Raw genomic sequence first — 22,031 nt, 5'->3', positions numbered from 1 at the left:
GACGCGTTACACGGTCCAAGGGTAACCAGATGTTGCAGGCTTCAGGTCACACAGACAGCCTGGGCCGCCGCGTACTTACAGCTGACGTTAGCACGGAAATTTGGAATCCTGCCCCGCGCTCCCCTCCTTTTCTCATGCGTCATCCATTAGACCACACGTTGACACGTCGGAGACCCTCTGGCTGTCTGCGGCTCAGGGCTCCGTAAGCAGTTTCCCCTGCCCGATCCCAGATGTGTGTCCGCGCCGCTCCGAGAGGATGGTTGGGAACAGAGCCCGCAGTCTCCTGCCAGAGGGGGTTTCTCTCGGCACGGCTGCAGATGTGCAAACAGCCGCTCTGAGCTTTGCGGTGCTGCGGCCTCGGGGTCTGTGGGAAAGGAGGGGGCTCTGCTTAGGGAATTGAGCAACAGTCCCGGAATTAAAGCAGATTTTGTTTTCCTTGTGTGCTTTACATCACGTTACTATTTGATCTCTGGGGGTCACAAATTATTCCTTTTGCTCGCTTTGTTCCGCAGTCCACCGCTTTTGAGGAATTGGCTAAAGATATATCAAAAAGAGCAAACCTTTCCCGTCAGTGGAAGAAGGGACCTCTGAGGTCTTGAAAGCTTATACAAGATCCATGTTTGTGTCCAACTATTTAAAATTGTTTGAAAGCAGCCCTGCTCAAATGGGAACCAAGAAAGAATAATAAAATGGACACCCGCATGGCACATCCAGTTCTGTAACTAGTTCCAATATACCGTCGTAACGGCACCTCTGTGTCGGACTGGATTTTTGAGAATACCAGTGTCTCCAATAAGTCATCTCGTACCATAACGCTTGGGAGGCTACTGATCCCATAATACATCGCTACCTCTGTAGATCTATTATAACACAAAAGACAATTTCTCTTTCCCGATTCCCTTCATTCCACTATTTGTAAATACTTATCTATTACAAAAATCTGTCTCTGGTTCCGCACGTACCCTGTAGGAAGGCCGTTCGCATAAAAGTTAAGTGAAGGTAATGGATGAAGACGTGAATTTTGTTTTGAACGGTCATCTGCGCATAAATTTATATATTCTTCTCAGAGCGCTGTGGAAAAGCTGGAAAATCAGGGCCGTACGCAATTAATTGCTATGATTATTTTGCCAAAAACCAACACAGATCCTTTTTTTTTTTTTTTCTTTCTTTTTTTCTAAACTCTGTTCTTTTTGCCCTTGCAGCTGAAATCTTTCCTGAAGAAATGCAAAGTTTCCAATTACTGCAAGCCAATGCGCCAGCTGCTGGAGAAGATCCAAGAGAATTCCGCCTACATGAGTAGCAAGAGGCAGAAATGTGCCTTTGGGGTGGCCGACAAAGCGGCCGTGGTGAGTGTTAGTGCTGTTCTATGGCTGTAGGTATGATGTTGATATGGTGAAGTGTTCTCACCTTTTGGATATCCGCTCCCAGGATCCTTTGCATTGCTAGTCTAAAGTACTTTGTTCTGTATGCTCCGAGACGGAGTGTTGGAACGATGAGAATATCTTTCTGATATGTTGATAATGATTGCTCTGCCACGTAGAATATTTCACTGTGTATAATAAGGGGCCGACCCCGGAGAGCTTGTCCTGTAGAAAAATCAGGGGAGGGCTAGACTGGGGGCAGGTAAAGCCATCAGCCCTTTGACCCCTGTAACTAACGTACGCACGTTCACACATTCACACACTCGCGCATACCTACATACTCCACCAGTATTCCCTCACTCTGCTTTTACTCCCATAAGCCTCACTGTCTTCTTTCCTCACCCCTTACCATGTTCAAAATAATTTTTTTATGGTTGTTCACGTGCCGTGTACAGCTGCATTCTTACCGCTGGATCACGTAAAATTGCGTTACATGACCCTGCTCGGTGTAGTGGGAGTGTCGGGACTTTAAGCTGTTGTAGACTTAATTATAGGAGAATGCTGCATCTGCCACAGGCTGCTGCCCATCTCCATGAGGTTAGCTTCTAATTTAGATATATATTTAAAACGGTAACAATGATTGAGAAAATTTACAAAGGTTATAGGTAGTTTTACCCCATGGATTCAGTCCCCCCTTCAGTAAACTGTATGGTCACCGATATAATGTGCATTGCAGCTATTATTATTATATATATTTTTTACCCATGGTGGGTTTCATTGACTGGTAACGGCTCCTGACCTTTTTAATCCCATGAAAGGCAGTAACTGTCATCTGCCCCCCTCCCTCTCCTCCGCCGCTTGCCGGAAAGACCTCCCATGCACGGCTCTCCAGTACATCGCAGCCACCTCTGGCTCCAAAGGGAGCAGATAAATCTCGGTAATTAGCATTGTGTTGTTTGCTGGCTGACGGAGCTCCGTCTACTCTGCAACCCTAGAACAGCAGCGCGGATGTAATGCCTTCATAAATATTTTAACGGCAGACTGCTGGTAATATAAATCAGGGGCTGGGGTGCCAGAAGCAGTCCACAGACACTCTGGCACCACTTCGCAGGGACAGAAGCAGTAGGAACGTGTCGGATGAGAGACGCCCGCGTGTTGTGAAGCTGCACCGTGGGATAGCAGGTGGTGGATCTGCGTTAAAGCCGCAGACGCCTGCTCGGTACGGGGATGGCAGGAAGTGAAAGAATGAACTTCTGTCTGTTATTACATTTTTTGTCTAGAACAAAGACACTCTTTGTTTTGCGCTGTGTGTGATGTGATGTCACTCATCGGTTCATGATCTATTATCCCGGAATTAATTTTATATGTGATATATTGGGTCTCGGCTCTGGATGCCGTGACATTAATACTACGATATTGCTTCCGAGCAGGAATCCACCCCGCAGAGGGCAAATTAATGAGCCTTCCCAGCAGTCATGAAGGATGTTAGGTCCTTCTTTGCCTCAAAGGTATCATCATCCTCCTTCTCCTCAGTGAAGGCTCTTTTATGTAGTGTTGCTGTGTATTTGCTCCCCCCCCTCTCTGATGCTATCAGTTACCCAGTCTTAGGGCATCTTGTGACCTATGCTGGGGTTTCTAGTGCTCTCTGAGGCCAGAACAGGATTACGATGTGCGGAAATGTCGCCGGATGATTCCAAACTCATCCCTCCCTGTATCATTTACCCAATCCATGTAGAGATGGCCTCTGAGTATCTGCCAAATATTATAAACAGATTCCCTTTAACGATTAATGTGAGTTAACTCCTTGAGTACTCGAGAAGCAAAGCAACGCTGCCTCGCACAGCTTGGTGAACCTGAAAGCGATGTCAATTCTTCTACTATGTGCCATGTATAAAAACATCTATTGGTGGAACTATTACCTAATGTGGGGCGGTCAGTGGAAATGTTTCGTTGTTCTCCACGGTGCCCGTTAAAGTAATCTATAGTGAATGCAAAGGATTCTGGGAGTGTCTCTATAGCATACATTAGCTTAAGTCTCTGCGGTTTGGCGGCATCGGTTAAGCCTGGGCTGTCATGTGCAGCCTCTTGCTTTTTGTCTCAGCCGTGCTGATGGGGAAGTTGGACTGAAATATACCTCCGAGGCTCCCACAAACCACAGTTTGCATGCAAAGCCCAACGTCCTGTCATCCGCCGCTCACTGCTGGATCATCTCTTATTTACAAACGTCGCCTCCTCAAACCACCGGTCATCTAGTGCCGAAGCCACTGGCGCTGCCTCTGAGTCATGGCCTTTCCGTGTCACACGCAGGCGCCGCGTGAAGTCACGTGCGCGATATGCCCATCGCACACACTGGACTGAAATCTCCCCTTAACGATTATAGGAGCATTTGCATGGTGTTTATGTGCGGCACCCGATGATTGTGTAAGAGAGGGAGTAATTGTTGGCATAGCGGCAGGAAACTCAAAGCCTGATCCGGTTCTTGGATCCTTGTATTAGCTGGATTCTGGCACCTAAACAGGGCATTGTATGCTCCATGGCCAGTGACTCTGTATGTATTCTTGTACATCACATGGTACCCCGTGAGCACGGAGTATACGTATAATGTTGAGTACAAGCGCTATGAAGTGGAAGGAAGAGAAAACACATATGTAACATATATATAAACTTGAAGACTGGGTGTCAAACAGCTAATTGTATTTGTTTGCTTTTTCAGTTAAATTGGGAGAAACAGATTAAGGAAGAGGGGACCCCCCTATCCAAATACTACACCAACTGGAAGAAGCTGAGGGAGAAGGAGATTCAGCTGGAGATCAGTGGCAAGGAGAGGGTAAGTGAGATGCCCCATCAAGCAACCCGCTGGGAATCTATGGACCCGGAGTGACTGCTTGTTGGTGGGTATGAAGAGTCATTCTCTAGGAAGGGCTCAGACATTGGCTCCTATAGCTGCAGGATGCTACTTTTTTTTTTAAAGTCACGTTATTCTTACGCTAAGCCGTTCATTCATCCACCCAGCACTTGCACATCGACAAAACCCTTCTGAAAATATTATTTTTAATTTCGTAAAACTTTGTATGATTCATACATTTTGTCAGGAACACTTTATCATGTGACACAAAGGTAAATACTGATATGATGTTGCCATAGAAACAGAAGCATCTTCAACGCTCTTGTTTTTATAAAATTAAACCTTCATGGGAAAGAATAAAGTGGGGGATGTGCTAAAGTTTATTCGCGTAACATGAAAAACAGATCAATTTATGTTTTGTCTAATTGGAACAGCACCTTAAACAGTTTGGTTTTCTGAGGCGGGCCGGCTAGTCAGCTGTACGACTGCCTGCGGGTTCGCGAGCGAACGTTGTTCCCCGAGGAGCTCGACGCTTGGCTACAGACCTGACATGAATGTGTCATGGGATTCAAATGCTTATTTACATTATGCTAATCCATAGCAGGAGCTGCCTGCTCAAGGGATTAGAGGAGTTTCTCCCCGGCTAGGTTTATGTGTGACCGCGTGTGCCCAGTAGGTGGCAGTGTGGCGCTCAGTACCGGTTTGGCTGTCGGAGGACAAGAGAAGACTTTCTCCTAAAGTCTCCGTCACTTGCGTTAAATTTAAAAATGTAAAGCTGATTCCGTATCCGGATCACATCCTTTGAGAATAACGTACCCAAAAAATCAGCAGAGCCGGGGGCCTTCGGACTTCCAGATCCAGTGCACTGAAACCTAGAAGTTAAGTTGCCGGTTTGGCCAGCGGTTTCTGTGTGTTTCAGACCTGTTTGGGAATGCGTATATACAGGGAAACAAACCCCGTATGAATTTTACATATAACGACTTTACATAAAATATGTATATTATAATAAGGATAATGTATGCCCGGTGCTTCCATGTGTAGCTGTTTGTGAATATTGCAAAAAAGTGCCACCAAGTACACAAAAAACAATCACAGTTTAGTGTAGCCGGTATTTTGGATTTTCTCTTATCTTATAAGGTTTGAGCAACATGAATGTAGTTTTACAAGCCAACCATATGAAATGTAGTAATTTCTTGCTAATGCACATATTAACCAGTTGTGTGGAATGCAAGGAGTTAAAAATAACACACTTGTGTGTCTTATCTTCCTGGGGGGGGCTCCTTTTGGGGATTCTGTCTATCTTCTCCGGGGGGGCTTCTTTGGGGATTCAGTCTATCTTCTCCGGGGGTTCTGTCTGTCTTCTCGGGGGGGTGCTTCTTTGGGGCTTCTGTCTATCTTCCCGGGGGTGTGGGGGGGTTCTGTATCTTCCTGGGGGCTCTTTTGGGGGCGTTCTGAATCCTCCCTGGGGTTTTTTTTTGTGGGGATCTGTCTATATTTTCCGGTGGGGGTTCTCTCTATCTTCTCCGGGGGGGCTCCTTTGGGGGTTCTGCCTACTCCAAGGGGGGTTCTGTCTATCTTCCCTGGGGGGGGCTCCTTTGGGGATTCTGTCTTCCCCTGCTCCACCGGAGGTGCGTGTCTGCGCTCAGGTTAGTCTGCTAGCGTTCATGCGGCGGTAAATGTGATAGCTGTCTGCTGTGTCTGTGCATGTGTGTGTGTGTAGGTGAGTGTGTATGCGAGAGCGTTTCGGCTCTCGTCAGTGCTAATAATTACAGCGCTAAGCATTTTTCCAGGAGCTTCTAACAGCCTCTAATGACGCCGCCGTGGAAGGGTGACAGCAGTCGTTAGCTCCTTCATTAGGAGCAGCAGATTAACGAGCAGAGGGCTTAACTACTTCAATAACAAAAAAAAAAAAAAGAGAGGAAATATAAAATGCCGACTTGGGAGTCTCTTGCTGGCTTCCTGTTATCTCATTATCGGCAGCTTATTAACGAGGGACAGGAATAATGTGACAATAGCGAGCGGCAGTTTCCGATGACCCCCTCCCCTTTCCATTTTTTGTATTTAGCAGATTATGCAGCCCTATTATTCGCATTCACAATAATGTTTAGGATGTATCTGCGGGGCACGTGTCTCTCTCCTCGTGTGGACCTCGAACGCATTAATGACCAGTCGGCGCCGAGACATACCGTCCATGACTCATATGTTAAGACCACTCGCTGATTCGAATTAAATGTCAACGGCGAGTTATTGATATCTGCCTATAATTTAGACCTATGTGTGCCAGCGAATGAATGATAAAAAATATATCAGAATGAATGTATCTCTTTATAAATCGAATAATCCGATAGTATTTTTATCTTGATGACAGCATTAGTGTGATCTTAAATATATAAAAATAGCCAAAGAAGCAAATAGCGTAAGTTTTGCAGAGATAGGCTAATTATTGACCAACTTAATGATTCTTAACGGCTCCATCATATTTAAGTGCTAAATTATGTGATATTGTTGTCTGGCCCAAATCAGACAGAATTAGATGTAGTTGGAAAACAAAATTAATACTGCTGGACGATATCCACAATGTTTTGCAGTATTTAGGAGAAAGTATCATTATGCTGATTGAATTGAATTATAGATCAATGTATAATATTAAAATACTGAAACATTCATACCTCCGCGTTTAAGCATCCAATAGATTTTAGCCTAAAAAAAACCCTCATTTTTTTTTATGCTAATTCCAGTTTCTTGCTTTTCTGTCTAACTGTTTATTTATCTTCATCTAAGATGGAAGATCTGAACTTCCCAGAGATAAAGAGGAGGAAATTTGAGAAGAAGGAGGAAGATAAGCGAGAATTTAAAGATCTCTTCGATTCGGATAGCGAGTCCGAAACCGGGGGACTGGCTCTTAAAGGTACGTTGCAATAACCGCATTACAGCTGCTGTCTTAATAAGCGACTTCCAGTAGCCGCAGACCTGCGTTTTTCTTCTTAAATTACGGTCTGGCTGGAATAGGTTAATTTTTGGAATAAAGAATCCCCTTTTCATTTTGTTCTCTAAAATGTATATAATAATCTTTTTTTTGGTAGGGTCCCTTTTAAAAAAAAAAAAAAAGACATTGCCGATATTCCATGTCTTGCATGTAATTGTAGCGGCAGCCTTTCCTTGTTCTTTGAGGTTGATGAGCATTTAATTAGTCCTAAAAAGAAAGCCTTTTGGTGAGATATTCTTAACGCCGGTTATTGTTACTGTTCCTTGATTCCTGGACCCCAAGCTGAAAAGCAATTAAATAGCCTGTGAACGTGGCGCTTAAATGTAACCTTTTTAAAGAGTCTGCTGCGGGCTCGCAGATGTTGCCGAATAATCCACGTTATTACGAAAAAGCATATTTTTATTATATTGACCTCATCTGGCACGCGCTTATTAATTAAGCATAGTTTTATTAATTTTGGTGGAATGCTGGCTTATGATTGGATTCCAGCCCGGCAGAAATTGGTTGACCGGTAAAAGCTTATTCCCTGTGGGCTGGAACCCCATAACCGTATGGAGGTGTCAGAAAAAGTGCTTTCTCCTTATTTTATCTTTTCATTTTCTTGTGCATTGTATAATTTAGACGCAGTGCCCCGCCATCTCTGTTTTGATGAGCATTTTGCTAATACAGTAACCTAGCGCCTTGAAGCATCCATTAGAAACAGTGTACATAACCACACATGCCTCGTGGACCTCTCCGCTGCACCCCACACCTCCGCAATTCTGTGCGGGGCGCGCATGTATAACCACCGCCAACAAATTTCACACCTATGCTAATATCAATTAAGAAAATGCCATTAATGCAGCCGCTGATTTAACTACCTAGCAGGGTGACTGAGCTCCTTAATAGATGTCTAAGCTGGTGATTGGGTGATGGATGGCCCTAATTGACACTCGTGATGGTGGGAGGCTGACATCGCTGCTTGACGGATGGCTTCGGCGCTGGGTCCCGTGGCTGAGTTGTGTAAAAGCAAACGGCTAATATGAAACGTGCGGTTTGCACGTATGTTGAGTGTGATTCAGGCCGGAAGCCATGGCTTAGAGACACACGGACAATGTATTCTGCTCCAGGTGCCTCCAGTACACCAGTAGCTTTAACATTTAATGCCTATATGTAATATGGTATCATCTATTGTTGTGTTGTTATTCTAGGTACCCGCTACCCTTTCTGTGGAATTTCTGTATTTTTCCCGTGTATTACTACTTTGTAGAACTCCTTCTCCTCCTTTTGCTTCTTTTTATGGGTCAACCTCCTCACCTCCTCTCCATCCGGCATGACTTCTTGTATGTGGCGGCGGAGAGCTTTCTTTTCTGCTGCTCATTCATTGACCCGCTCGCCCTACCCCACCTCCGCTGGTAAAAGCATTTAGTCGCCTAAGCTGCACTGGAGGTCCTGCACTCCCGTCCCTTGGGACTGATCTGAGGTTGGGACCTCCGTATATACTACACAGCAGCCCCCCCACGCACCAGCCCTTGCCAGAAATCTGTTGTTAATTCTACCCGGGGGTCCCGTAGGCCTGTGACCGCAGGTGGACCTTCTCTTTGTAGCCGATGATCCCATGAGGGGAAGAGGTATAATCTGAAACAGCTGACTGCAAAGGTCCAGAACGGGAAGCTGAGGAGATGTGCCGGATCCATTCTCCTAAACGCCTTTTATTCTGCTGAACGATTCCTGCATGCAAAGCAAACCAAGCAGAAAAAAAGCATTAATTAAACCAGCACAGAGCACTCGCCGTCCGACCGGCCTCTCGTATATATCATCAATTCAGTACGCATTTTATATGTTGAATTGATTATTCATACCATAGGAGTGTTGAATAAATGGTTAACTGTGAGCCCTTCAGGACCGCGGGTAACCCTTTCTGCCAATGGTTTGGACGGCCATATAAAAGAGCTGCCTGCAGACCCAGAGAAGTTGTCAGGGGTCCCCATACCACACCCTCGTGTCTCGGGTTATTGGTAGAATGTGCTTCTATCTATTTTAGAATGCATGCTATAAATGTAGCAGGACGGATGACGGAGTAATCCAAAGCCATGTGGCCATTAATAGGGATAATTAATGGGCTTCGTTAACATTTTCCCTTTCACCATTTCAAGTGACTTGGGGGTGAATCGATCACTGGAATGCAGCACAGCAGAGGGGCGCTCGGCTCGACCCCCAAAATAGGGCTTTGCCTGAATGCACGGTGTAGCCGCGTAACGCAGGGCTCGACAAATCCGAGGTCGCCATGGCGACTCAGAATTTTGTCCTGGCACCTAGGTGTTTGTCAGCCTGTGATCGCGGGGGGCGCAGGAGTCTGGGCAGACAGCACAGCTACTCAGCCCCCGAGCCTGAGATCCCTCCCACGGAGTGATTCTGTAGGCTGAAACCGCGATTGCAGGAAAACCTGCAATTGTGTTTTCAGCTGCCACAGGCAGCTTCAGGAAAGGGGGTTGAGTGTTGATTGGGACGCAACACCCCCCTGCTGCCTGATCGCTCCTTGAGAGCGACAGTGCAGCGTTAACCCGTTTTGTAAGGGGCTCTGCTGGTGGTGGTCTGCCTGGAAGCCCAGGCAGACCAGCAACAGCAAAAACGAGCCCCCACAAGCCCTTTGATTCCTCGAGGCATGGAAGCCTACAGCAGTCATCAGAGACTCCCCCTGCAATGGCTGGTCTATAGACCAGCAACTGGTTCCCAGCTGCCAACAACAAAAAACAGCACTGACCTGAAAGTCCAGGGTGCTTCCAGGTCAAATGCTGTGAGTTTAGTAAGTGGGCTGATGATGACCAACTGTTAGTTTAAAAGAAATTCCTGGCTCCTAACTTTTTTAAAATGGCGCCTAGATTCACAACAAATTTGTCAAGCTCTGGCGTAACGTTCCTTCTCTTGCCCTCGGCGGCCGCCTGTGACAGATCTGTGCTTGGGAGCGCATCGCAGCCCTGTTTTAATGGCTCTTCCAGCAGGGCCGGATGTGCTTCTCATCGGGTAATTAGCGGAGAGTAGCGGGCAGCAGAGGTATCGGGGAGAGCCGCTCTAATGAGCACCATGCGAGTCTAATGGACGCTGGGGACCTCGATCGTTACTCCAATCACCTCCAGAAGCGCAAAGAGGGTTCTTTGGCTTTATTTTTTATGTTATTCTGCTGATTTAAACATTCTATACCTGGCCTCCTTATTTTTGTTTTTTCTGGAATTGCTTTTTTTCCCCTCCATTCCCTTATAATTCCTCTTCCTTCACCCATCCCCCCCCCCCATCCCCCTTCCTTCTCCCTGGAGGGGGTTCTGCCACTGCCTTTCATTCCCTGTCTTGTGTTTGGCCCCTGGAGTTTATTTCATGGTCCTGTGCTCATGTCCAGTCACACTCCAGATTGCTGTCAGCCAGATGTAGCTCGCTGCAGCATGCGCGAGTTCATTCCCGCCGGCACCGCCGCATCCCCGCCGCCAGCCAGTAGAAAATACTAGTGTGCGTTTCTGTACACATCAGTTACATGTGAGATTCATCCCGCCAGGGTCAGTGTTACAATCAAAACAACAAATTATACCTCAATGTGGAAAACCTTAGACTCCGAATGATTACCTGTTATAGGCTAGACATTTCCATAACGGGCTCTTTACCTCCCGGTTCCCTTATTTCTAGAAGTTCTGCGTGTTCTCGGTTTTAATTTGGTCTTCCTTGGGGTTTTATTGACAATAAAGTGAGTTGTGGGTAAGTTTTGGTGAGATCAAGAATCTTATTCCGCCAAGCGGTGGGGGAATCCACTGAATTAATTCCGTTCTGTGTCTCCAGGAAAGTCAAAGAGCGGAGGGGGGTCTTCGGATGAGAGTTCGGAGCTGAGCAGTGAGGGAGAGGAAGGAGAGTATGAGGTGAAGGACGAGGAGGACAGTGACTTTGAGGGTAAGTCATCGCATGTGGGCCATACTCGCAGGGCCCGTGGTCTTCTGTAGAACATTGGGAGTTTTTTGTTTCGTTATTTTCTAACGTTCAGTACCGTGTATCTAGAGACGCAACGAAAAAGCGCTGTAAGGCGCAGGGTGTTATATTTAGTTATTTATAAAGACTGCTGGAGATCCGGGGCTCTGCTGCAGATGTTGGGTGTTAAGGGGTTAATCTGGTAGGCTGCTGGGTAATGAGCTGTGGAGGCAGCCTGGGACAGAGTGCTTTATCTCAGGCCCCGTGTCATTAATCACCAGGTACGGAGCGAGATCCGGCGGGGCCGCGCTCGCCCCATGTGCTGTTTCCATGGCCCAATACCTCATCCATTCTCTGAAATGCCATTCAGACAGCAGCAGCCGAAGTCACAGGCAGGTGCGGGGAGGCACTTTAGGAGGAGAGTTACCCTGCAGACTCATAATGTTTACCTGACACGCCATTGATGTAGGGGAACTGTTTTCTGTATACGTGGCCGTAACTTTTTTAAATGGAGATAAGATGCAGATGTTAGAGAACCAACATGAATTGATTTTTTTCTCCCCGTTTCTGGATGTTTTGAGGCACCTGTTGAGATCCTCCCTCCTAGACCGCGTTCCGGTTTTCTTTTATTTGGCGGTATTGACAGAGCCGCGCAGGAGAACGGATCTTTTGTACAGCCACGTCCTCCTGCGCCGCGCGGCTTGGGCAGCCCCAATCTATCTGGATGCTGCAGCAAGCAGAGATAAATTAACGAGAGCCGAGATTAATTAGTGATGAGCCACCCTCGGCCAGCTAGTTCCTTCCTGATAAAGCAGAATTTATATTTGCTCTTCCGCCCACAGGGGAATCGGAGGATGAAGAGGAGGAGGAGGGAGAGAACGCCGGCAGCGGAAGCCGTAAGAAGAAGAAGGGGGTGCAGCGCGTCTCGCAAGACGACCTGAAGGATCTGGCCAAGGGGGATGAAGATATTGTACAGGATCTCGAATTCTCAGACGATGACTAAACTAGTAGAGATTTACCTGCAATCTACAGCGGTATCGAGTCTAATGAGCACGGTGCCCCCCTGATTAAAAACTAAGTAAATGAAGTGGTGGAACATGCATCAATTCTAAACATTCTGTTTTTCAACTAATACACCAGCACTCGGAGGGTTAACATGTTGGTCTTCTAATTTAAAGTATCATACGCCAGCAGTGGCTGCTCCAAAATTTTCTATATTTACCAAGAGATTTACAGCAGATTTCATGTTATAGTAAAAAAAAAAAAAAAAAAATTCTTAAAAGATCTCGCTATTTGAGCCCAATATATTTGTTGTTAAACCGTATGGAACATCCTTTTCATGTGTATAATATATATATATATATATATATATAAACAATTTGACAGATTTCTGTGCTTGCTCTGGATCTTTCCATTTTTTCATTAATGTATAGGCTGCAGATCATTTTTCCCTGGGTGCGTGTTGTGGCCCTAATGGGCCGTGTTAGGGTCCGGCCTCCTCCTGCATGGGTTTGTTGTGACATCTTGTCCTGAACAAGAACATGTATTTTTGGGGGAGGGGGTTTAAAGTATTAATGTCATGGTTTTGGTGATTTGGTGAATGTTCTGGAACACGCTTCCGTGGTCTGCTCGGTTCCGGGACGGATGTACCGAGCGGGGTAAAATGTAGACACGGACACCGCCTCCCCGATTCTAGAGCCCACTTATCAGATTAACGCAGCTGCTGTCGCTCGTCACGTTTCCCCGGCTTGTCGTCTGCCCGTCAGTTGCAAATTACCGGCTGACAGAATCTGTTAAAACGGCTCCCACTTAACCTCCTCCGCAAGAAATAGTGGAGAGGCCTTCGGCGGCAGGCGGGGGGAGAGAAAGGTATAATTATCCCCTTCCGCATCAGGACTCGTTATCCTTCTCTGCATCAGGGTAGATGGGGGTCTCACACTTTCTATGGGTGCAGCAGGAGGTGACGGGGTTGTGATAACCCCACTGCTTTCCCAAATGCCCCGCCAACTACTTATACCACACCCACATTAGCTCCACCCACAGTCAAGTATGCCTTTTTTTCTTGTGCGTCTCATTAAGTCAAAGTCCCGCCTACAGACCTTTTTTTAAATGTTTTTTTGGGGGGGTAGTTTTAGTAGTTATGGGGTCACAGCGATTCCTATTACTGCTACTATAATATTACCTCCTTGATCCGCATACCTTTTATTTCTGCGCTGGCGGGCTGGATGCTAAACCATCGATTCCTGTAGATCTAAAAGGGTTTAAGCAATCCTTGTGTAATAAAGTGCAATTCTTATGTTTGAAGTGGTTTATAGGAAAAGCGTTATCAGATTAGCCAAATGGGTGGTTTTATATCTGCATTGTAACAGAAATTAAACTCGATGACCTGGGTTATAGGTAAGATTGCTGTGTGCCGGACGTACTTTGCTTCCAATAACCCCATAATAATAATAATAATAATAATAATACGCCTCGGGTATCAGTCCGGGGCATCTAGTAACCTTGGCAAGAACACTTAGGCTCTGTGGCTGACTTTGTTAAAGTAACGACATTTAAAGATAAGAGACTCGACGAGGCGAGCAGTTCTAGACGGAAATGATGAAATGGCAGTAAAAAGGTCACTTGCCTTATTTTATTTTTCTACATTTATCGTCGGTGAGCTCTCCTGAAGAGCGCATGAAAACCAAACGGATTGTTAGATGTTAATGGTGACCAATAACATGTTTATCTTCTGCGTGTTATTAATGTATATTAATAACTGAATGTGAGAAGCGTCTTTTTCCCATAATAATAGAATAATAGGCCAATATCTCAACCAAGAGGTCAGAGGCTTAGATGTAACGTAAGGATGGTTCTGATCTGCGTTATGAGCGTCACGTTGCGGCCACTGCACGGTAACCTTAGAGAAAAATAAAATAAGAGCTTTTAACTCCTGTTTAGCTTTTTATTGAATCCTTGTAACCTTTCCTTTGTATATTGTTTATATTTATATGAAGCCGCTACACTTCTTGTAATATAAATATTTACATCCCGTTCTATAGACCCGTTTGTGTACATATATACATGTATGGTCGTTTCTAACGATAAGTTTGGTACGCGGTTCAGTGAATGTTTTGGTTTGTTTCAGCACTGCAGTGGTTAACGGCAGCTTTGCAAGCGTTCTGAATCCCTACAGGACGGCGCCCCGGAGGCGCTTTGCATGCTCGATAAGCATAGCGAGCGCCGCGGTGCGGGTTACGCCTTTCTCCTGTGAAGCCGTGCTTTGTAGTGACATCAAAGGTTTTATTTTCTGCTTTCCCCTTTGAATGAAAAGCCGCCACCAGCCTTGTGTTCCCAGAGCGCTGTGTTAACCCTTTGCCAGCGATGTTGATCTCTCTCGCTCCAAGCGGCACTCTCCTTGGCGTGGGGGGGGGGTTCGACATTTCTTTATGGGCTGAACCCCCCCCCCCTGCCAAGACAGACAGAGTGACGGCGCGGATTTAGGCTGTCAGGCTGCTCTTTTGTGCGCAAAAAAGCAAACTACCAGCCTGACAAGGCCCATTGTGTGTTTATCACCTTCATCTCTCGCTTCTTTCAGGTTCACAGTAAGTTTCCTGAACGGTTTGTGTCTTCTGGCAATCCTGAGGACCCGGTGGATTAACCACCCTTTTTATAAAAAAAAAAAATCATTAAGGTGATTCTGTCCGCAATTCAGAATATATTTGTTAAACTGCAGATAGCGAAGTAGATATTCTTGGTCTAAAAGGAACCAGAGAAACTGGGCTCAGTGGCATTTGGTGGCAAAAACCCAATGTGCTCCCATTGATGTCAGCGGCACACCAAGCCCCCCCCCCCCCCCCTTAGAGTTCCCTGAGCCAGTGCTGGAGCTGACCGGAGGCGAGTAAATCACATGCAAGGAGACGTGTTCGCTGAATACATCCCCTGCGAGGCGTTTAGGAAAGGAAAGGGGCAAATATATATTATATGTAGTAGAGAATACTTTTTACTCCTAAGGAAGACTCAGGAGTTGAATAGTTAAAAATCGGTGCAGCAAGATGCGGCCTTGACACGTCTACGTGTGTGCGTGTGTTTTTGTATGTGTATCACTATAGAAGAGTAAACGTAGAAAAATTGCCTCCCTCCTAGAAAAGACTTGAATGCGGGTGATTTTTCTTTACTGTAAGAAGGGGAAAAAAACACGCAATTACATAAGCTAACGGCGCTCGGCTCTCAAACGCCCAGCTAAAATGACAATAAAAGCATCAATTACCCAATTATACCAATTAAACATTTTGCAATTTCTTGCTTTGGTCCTGCGTGGCGCAGCGGACGAGCTCCAATTAGACACCTCCGTTTACATCCAAGCTGCTATTATAAAGCTTGCACGCCATAAAATCTGCTCTCTTAAGAGATTTCTCCCGGACCGCCGCGTCGCTTTGTATTCATGCGGCTTATAAACGCTGGGCTTTGCGCATTTACACTGTTTGTATTAAAATGCCTAGCGGCCGACCAGCACTTCATATGACAGCGCAGGCACCAAAGGGCCTATCCAGCTGGAGACTGGTAAGGGGGATAGGTCTTTGGGAGGAAGAAGCAGAAAGTAGCACCAGGTGGAGCGGGTGTCCCTTCCGATCACTCGCTGCCCCCAGAACCCAAAGGCCGCTCTGGAGTCTCCGTGACACTTCCCACATACTGCAGCGTGTTTATTACAAACCTTGTAACCCCCCCCCCCCCCCCAATACAGTTTCACTATTTCATGAACCTTCTGGAATTGGAGACCCCCACTACTAAACACGACACATTTGATTATTACATTTTTTTATTGTAACTGGCTGCTGTCGGGTGATCCGTTAAGAGCTGAGTTTTTTGTTTTTTTAACAAAAATTGCTAGTTGTACCGCTTATCTATTCCTGTTTAGTTCCCTCAAATAGAAATGAACATGTGAGGGGGGCAGATGAATAGGAGGGATGAATTGTGCAACTTGTAAACAAAGCAGACCCTGAAGGGTAAGTACCGTATCCGTCTGCACAAGGCTCTATGACTTGTCTAATGGGTGAGGGTCTTTGCCCATTCACAATCGTACAGCGGGCGTTATGTGGCGCCATCTGAGGCTCAGAATCGAGTCCATACAGGCACATCTTGCAGCCATGATGATTCTCCTGTGACCAACATCCACTGTGAAACGCCTCCAAGGGATAGTTGAAAGATTGTCCAAAGCTCCCCACATCTCCCGCAAACACCCCTAGCCCCCTCACCCACAAACGCAAACCCCCATCACTTCCAAAGAAGTACACAAAGCAAAACCAAGGCAGCTGCAACGAATGAATGTGTGCGTCACTGAAAGGTCCGTTACGGTCGTGTCCAAAGTTCTTATTTCACCATGGAGAGAAGGAACGTTGGGTAGGAACAGGCGTTTAAATCCCTTCTAGCAGCAGAGACCAAAAGGAATCCCAATTCCAGTAGTGTACCGACTGCTAGGGACGTGGCAGTGCGGCTTCTCTTTGGTACAAAAGGAGGTCGCAGGAAATGCATAGACCATGGAGACTGTAGATCAGCCTTCTCCAAAAAAAGCAGTTGCCGTCCTTTCTTCCCACTCTTCTCCCGCTCAAGTTCCAAGCGACTGTTCCATCCTAACACTCTCGGGTAATTCCATCTGTTGGTCTACACCGTGTGATTTTCTTATGGCTGAGAATTTTTGTATTTTCCTACCTACGACCCAGTTGTCCATCGACCTCCTCTATCTGTTTTAGACAATGCTGGCACAAATAGTTATTTTTTCCCACCAGTCTCTCGCTCTTTTTTTTTAAGCTTTGATCTCTTTACAAAGTTGTCAAAGGAAATAAAAATATATACATACATCTATTTATCTGTTTTCTGCAAAGGCTTCTAGGCTTTTTTGGACCAGTAATGGTGGTGTAAGGGCTCCCTGCATTGCTTCTTTAAGCCTCTTCACAGATCCTGCAGTACAGTCATCATGAGTTACCCAAGCAGCTGAAAGGAAGCCGCTCCGAAGCAAAGTATCCCTTCCTGTCCGAAGCTTCAGGAACGCAGCGTTTAAAGTATCCAGGTATACGAAGAGGCAGAGTTACGAGAGGGATTTAGCAGGTTCGGTTAAGTAGGTTGATCCACCGTTCTCGTGTTTAGGGGAGATGCGGCTTGTGGGCAGGAGAGAACCTGTGTAAGGGGAACCAGCGCTGCCCGTAGAGGGTGGTCTGATCTCGCTGCCAGCCAAGTCTCTGTCTGCCGGTCTCAAGCCAGGATGCTGCAAAGGGAACGCCACGGGGAAGCTGGCCATGTAAAGGACCCTTCCAAGTCTCTTGGCGACCTGTAAAAGAAAATGCAATGGTGGTCACAGGTGAGATAGCGGATATCATTTACCATACTTTTCATTGGATAAAAGCATCATATCACCAATTAAGGTGTCACCTCTTTCCCCAGTGGCTGGGATGATGTATATCACATACTGTCCATAGCATTCTGCACGCTATGGGTGATGTACCCACCCCTATGGAGCTGAAGTAGTAACGTCCCAGGCCATATAATATGCGGTAAGGGATAGAGGTCGCAGAGAACATTACACTCCATAAGATAAGCATGGTAGTGTTAGTCTCACAATACCCATATATTACCCATATATTTCTATTTACTAAACAAACAACCCTTTTCCTTTATAAATACAATGACTTCTGTCTATAGTGAATGCAGTAAAGTCATTTTTTCCATAAATACCGGTATATACAATCCTCAGTATGGTTGGCCAAAATTCTTCCCGACATAGCGTCTTGCTTTTTTTATTGTAGCAGATTTATATGTGTATCAGATAAATGTTATTTCCTGGAAGTAGACTCTGTTTCAGTTCTAAGACTTTACGTCATTTTGTAGCAAACATACACGGGTTATGAGTTTTGCGCATGACAATGTTTGGATGAATTCAGCGTGACTTTTCTTTAAAAAGTAGAACAAAAAGATGGAAACATTTGGAAATCGTATCAGGTCAGATATTTTTTCTCTCACATCTGGTTGGAGAGCACATTATTTTATTTTGCTTTTTTTATACACCACAAAATGTTTATCCTGTTTAGAGTTAGAACACCTAATTTATGGTTTCATATTTGTACAGATTGTAAGGGTGATCATATGTTATGATATTTCTCTAAAAGAGCTGAGACAGGCTTACTATTTCATAACCAAAAATCATAACCACATACATGATCACCCTTACAATCCTCTTCCTAACTCAACTGCTTCCACAGAAAAGTCCCAAGTTAGACTACTTGGATGATCACCTTCTGCCCTCTCTTAACTCTTCATGAGACTGAAATGGTCCGTGGGCCTGAAGCGATGGGTTTGAAGTCATTTTATGGTGTATACGGGTGAAGTTGATGTTTTATAGGCTGTGGTGCGCACTGACACTGTACCAGGGAAAGCATGTGTTTGAGATGGGATGGAACGCAGATCTCTAGCAGATAAACTGATTTATGAGGCAGCTACTGGAGACATGACTTAACCCCTTATCCTGCACATGGTCCTATTCTTTAAGGTTTGTAAGGAACCCACCAATGGGAAGTTAGAACTTAGATTTGGGTTGACAGTAATTCATGTGACCTTATTAGTCTGATGATGCAGTGGGGTCAGCGGTGTGTTCTATCTACACCAAACATGTGAAGTTTATTAAGAGAGACTTCTGGCCGGTAATCAGAAGCTCCCATCTCTCCAGAATGTACAGGCAGCTGATGAAATCCATGAGGCTAGAATTATTAATCAAACTTTAGCAGAAGAAAAGCACTGATCCAGAACCTAAACACACTGTTCTGTTCAGAGACTTTATCTCATTATCTCGCATATGGCATGTGTCATACGTGGAAGTTATTACATGCCCTTGATCATGCGCTAGGATGTACGTCTTCCGATACTCTAAGAGGAAAACTAGTTTGAGTTTGTTTACTTTATATAACTATTGGAAAACCTGCTTTCTGTGGGTAAGTGTGCCTTTAAGACAGTTATCTCGGCACACGCCGACTATGTGTTAGGCTCATCCAGAATATTCATGATACTGTTTGGAACCAAAAATTGCTTATTTTCTCCCACGGGCAGAATCAAGGCCAAGGGATATTTCCTTAAGTTATAACGGGGGTAAAAACTGCTCTAGAAAACAATTCTCTGTCTCTCACCCCCTCCACATAGCAAAAATGTTCCATAATCTGGCCTTGGAGAGCAACCTGCTATCCCTACCCCTCCCCCATCTGCTAAACTGCAGCACATTTCTAACGAATTGATCCATGGGGAACAATTGGCCAAAGAACCTTTTTATTACACCCATCATAAACAGCCAGGGCTGGAGGGAAAGCCATAAACTGCAGTTACCACTTTATTATAAGGCCTGCAGGCCCCAGCACAATCCTATTACATTGTGTTAGTGTGTACGGGTGTGCTACAGTGTGCAGCCCCTCTGCCTGAGCAGCACAGTCTCCATACACATATTACATTGTGTTAGTGTGTATGGGTGTGCTACAGTCTGCCGACTTGATACACTCGGTGCTACTCGCACTGCTCATTCTCCAGTTCTGTATAGAATCGTTTAAAATGACACATAGATTTGCAACTACTGTCCGGATGGGGAACTTGTCCTGCCTGTAATTTGTTGGCCTGTGGCTTTAAAATTCTAGAAAGCGATTATTACCTGAGCTCTTATCTTCAGAGCCGGTCCAAGTTTGAGACCCATATTATTTAGTAAGTGCTCTTCGGTCAGCAGAGGCAGGGTCTCCCCATCGATACTGTGCTCCCGAAATACCTGCAGGGAATAGATCATGGAGTCTTAATTAAAAGTGTAACAAGTTCCTATGGCTGCGCTCTGTTCCTTGTAATTCCAGTGAAATTGGGCGCTTTATGATAAAGAGACCTCATGTAAAATATTTTACAAGCCGCATTAACAGATAAACGGATACCCCTCACTAGAGGCACAGCACAAAAAACAAGATGGTCGCCCCCAAGTAATTCTGTATTTATTTATTAGATGATTTAATTGCACGGGACATAAACCCTTTTATAGAACCCATAAGGCCAGACTCAGAAGCCCAAAACATTTTTTTCATCTTGTTTTATTTCGTAACTTGAGCGTGAGGCAACCCGACTCTAATGCACAAATTCTTCATCCGCACCTCACACTCATAAACACGTCTTCCCAACCCTCACACTGGATCTTCTACTTCCTCCAACCTCTCGCTCCTCATACCGTCTCCCCTTTCCTTCCTCCCATTTCTTTCCTCCCGTCTCAAATGCTTCTTCACCCCGCTCCGGCCCAGCTGCAGGGAGGGGAAGTGTGGCAGTGCAGGTGGTTTTAATGAAGCATGTCATACGGGGATTAGCACAGGGGGAAAGGAAAGGGAAAAAAATCAGCCGTCAAGACTCTCCCCGCTCCCACTGTGACGCAGTGTATAGGAAAGAGGACTGTTAGAGGGCATCCCCTAATGAGCAATAAAGGACCTGGGCCCAGCTTCCCCTCATAACGAGGAATAAAAAGGAACTTGAATAAGAAGAAAAAAAAAAAAAGAGGAGAACAGAGTCAGAGAGCTACCGGGAGAGCGAAACCCGGGACTAGTGCTAGGCGATCTTAATCAAGGTATGATGGGATGGTTGGTATGTTAATGGAGACAGACTGTTACCTGCACATATTCGCCGCAGCCAGACAGACTTCCCACAAAGCTGCACACATCCTCCACTGTCCATTTGCTGAGGTCCTCAAGCACCACACTCTCCTCCCCATCCAAGAAGAGTCCCCCCATGGCACCTGGGGAAAAAAGCAAGGAGCAAAGGGAAGGCAAAGTGAAGAAAGATGGGAAGGTTGAGTGAGGAAAATTGAAAAGGTGAGGAGGAAAAGGATGGGGAGGGGGAGAGAGAGAGAGAGAGAGAGAGAGAAAAAATGCATCAATACCATAGAAAACAAGAAGGCAGTGAGCTCAACAGATGAACGTATTCTGTAGCCAAACATCCATCTTTAATGACCTGTCAACACCATGCAGGGTACAGATTTTGCTCTCCCACAATTCTTTGTGGGTAGAACTCTCCAAACAGGGGAAGAGTCATGAAGGACAGCTAATTGCAGCACGAGACAAGGTGGTCGCAGATATATAAACGATATCTGTCAGTTGTTATGGACCATGCAGGGGACTAGGGGTCAGCAGGAATTCAAAGGGTGGGAGGGGAACGGAACAAAAACTGATTTTGGCTCAATTATTCCATGCACAGCCTGAGGTCAGGCCGTGCCGCTAGCTTCCCACAAATCCCGGAGTAGGTGGGTGGCTAGAACCGAGCGCAACATCCCAATTAGCCACTTCCTCTGGCTTTTGGCGGCCAGGAGTTGCCACAATGTCTGGCGGAAAGGAGATGGAAGAGGCAGAGCTGTCAGCTAGCCTGCGACTTGGCGGACGCTGACAATCCTACCTGCAATTAGTGACATGAACCCATAGGCTGGTGGCCTCATGTATAGTAATGTGGCACTGCACACCGCAATCATAACAGTTAATAGGAGAGACTGCGAGAAGTTCTCCCAGTACCGAAATGTACCAAGTTATAAAAATAACCCTCTGCCTCGTGTGTCGGGGTAGATATGGTGGGCGAACAGGTTTAGGTTGGTGCGCTCGTGCCCGGTTGTATTAATTGTACTGAGGACTAAGGATCAATAGAAAGGATCTTAGCTTCCTGATCTGTCCCTGGTGTGCGTGGGGAGAAGGGAGGTGGGGGGAGCGAGCCATGCACTGGAGGGAAAGACAAGGTCGGTCATAGACAAGGAGAGGCAGACGGGGGGGGGGGGGGGGCAGGATTGGCACTGATAAATGACCCCCCCCCCTTTCTCACTTTACAGCTCCCAGCGGGGGTCAAGGGAGTCATTTGTGATGGGATGCACAGCTGCATGGCCTGTCCTGACCTGGGTTTT

At 45.9% G+C, this 22,031-nt stretch overlaps 2 protein-coding genes across 2 annotated transcripts in view; one reads left to right on the top strand and one right to left on the bottom strand.

Annotated features, from left to right (window-relative positions):
- LOC149297953 (nucleolar complex protein 2 homolog) overlaps nt 1–12,122 on the top strand; it is a 36,102-nt gene extending 23,980 nt beyond the window's left edge. The window contains exons 15-19 of the mRNA XM_089487965.1: nt 1,203–1,346; nt 4,075–4,188; nt 6,988–7,114; nt 10,997–11,092; nt 11,962–12,122. Of these exons, the coding sequence (XP_089344091.1) occupies nt 1,203–1,346; nt 4,075–4,188; nt 6,988–7,114; nt 10,997–11,092; nt 11,962–12,122 (642 nt within the window). The remainder of the gene's footprint in view (nt 1–1,202; nt 1,347–4,074; nt 4,189–6,987; nt 7,115–10,996; nt 11,093–11,961) is intronic.
- Nucleotides 12,123–17,183: 5,061 nt separating this feature from the next.
- Nucleotides 17,184–22,031, bottom strand: part of LOC149297951 (sterile alpha motif domain-containing protein 11-like) — a 74,637-nt gene continuing 69,789 nt past the window's right edge. The window contains exons 12-14 of the mRNA XM_089487828.1: nt 20,761–20,885; nt 19,779–19,889; nt 17,184–17,423 (exon numbers count right to left, since the gene is read on the bottom strand). Of these exons, the coding sequence (XP_089343954.1) occupies nt 17,184–17,423; nt 19,779–19,889; nt 20,761–20,885 (476 nt within the window). The remainder of the gene's footprint in view (nt 17,424–19,778; nt 19,890–20,760; nt 20,886–22,031) is intronic.

Source organism: Sceloporus occidentalis, unplaced genomic scaffold (assembly GCF_023333645.1).
Source record: "Sceloporus occidentalis isolate IW3139 unplaced genomic scaffold, rSceOcc1.0.p SCAF_35, whole genome shotgun sequence".
Classification (NCBI taxonomy): domain Eukaryota; kingdom Metazoa; phylum Chordata; class Lepidosauria; order Squamata; family Phrynosomatidae; genus Sceloporus; species Sceloporus occidentalis.
The sequence above is the reverse complement of the archived record's forward strand: the minus strand, read 5'-3'. Positions and strand labels throughout refer to the sequence as shown.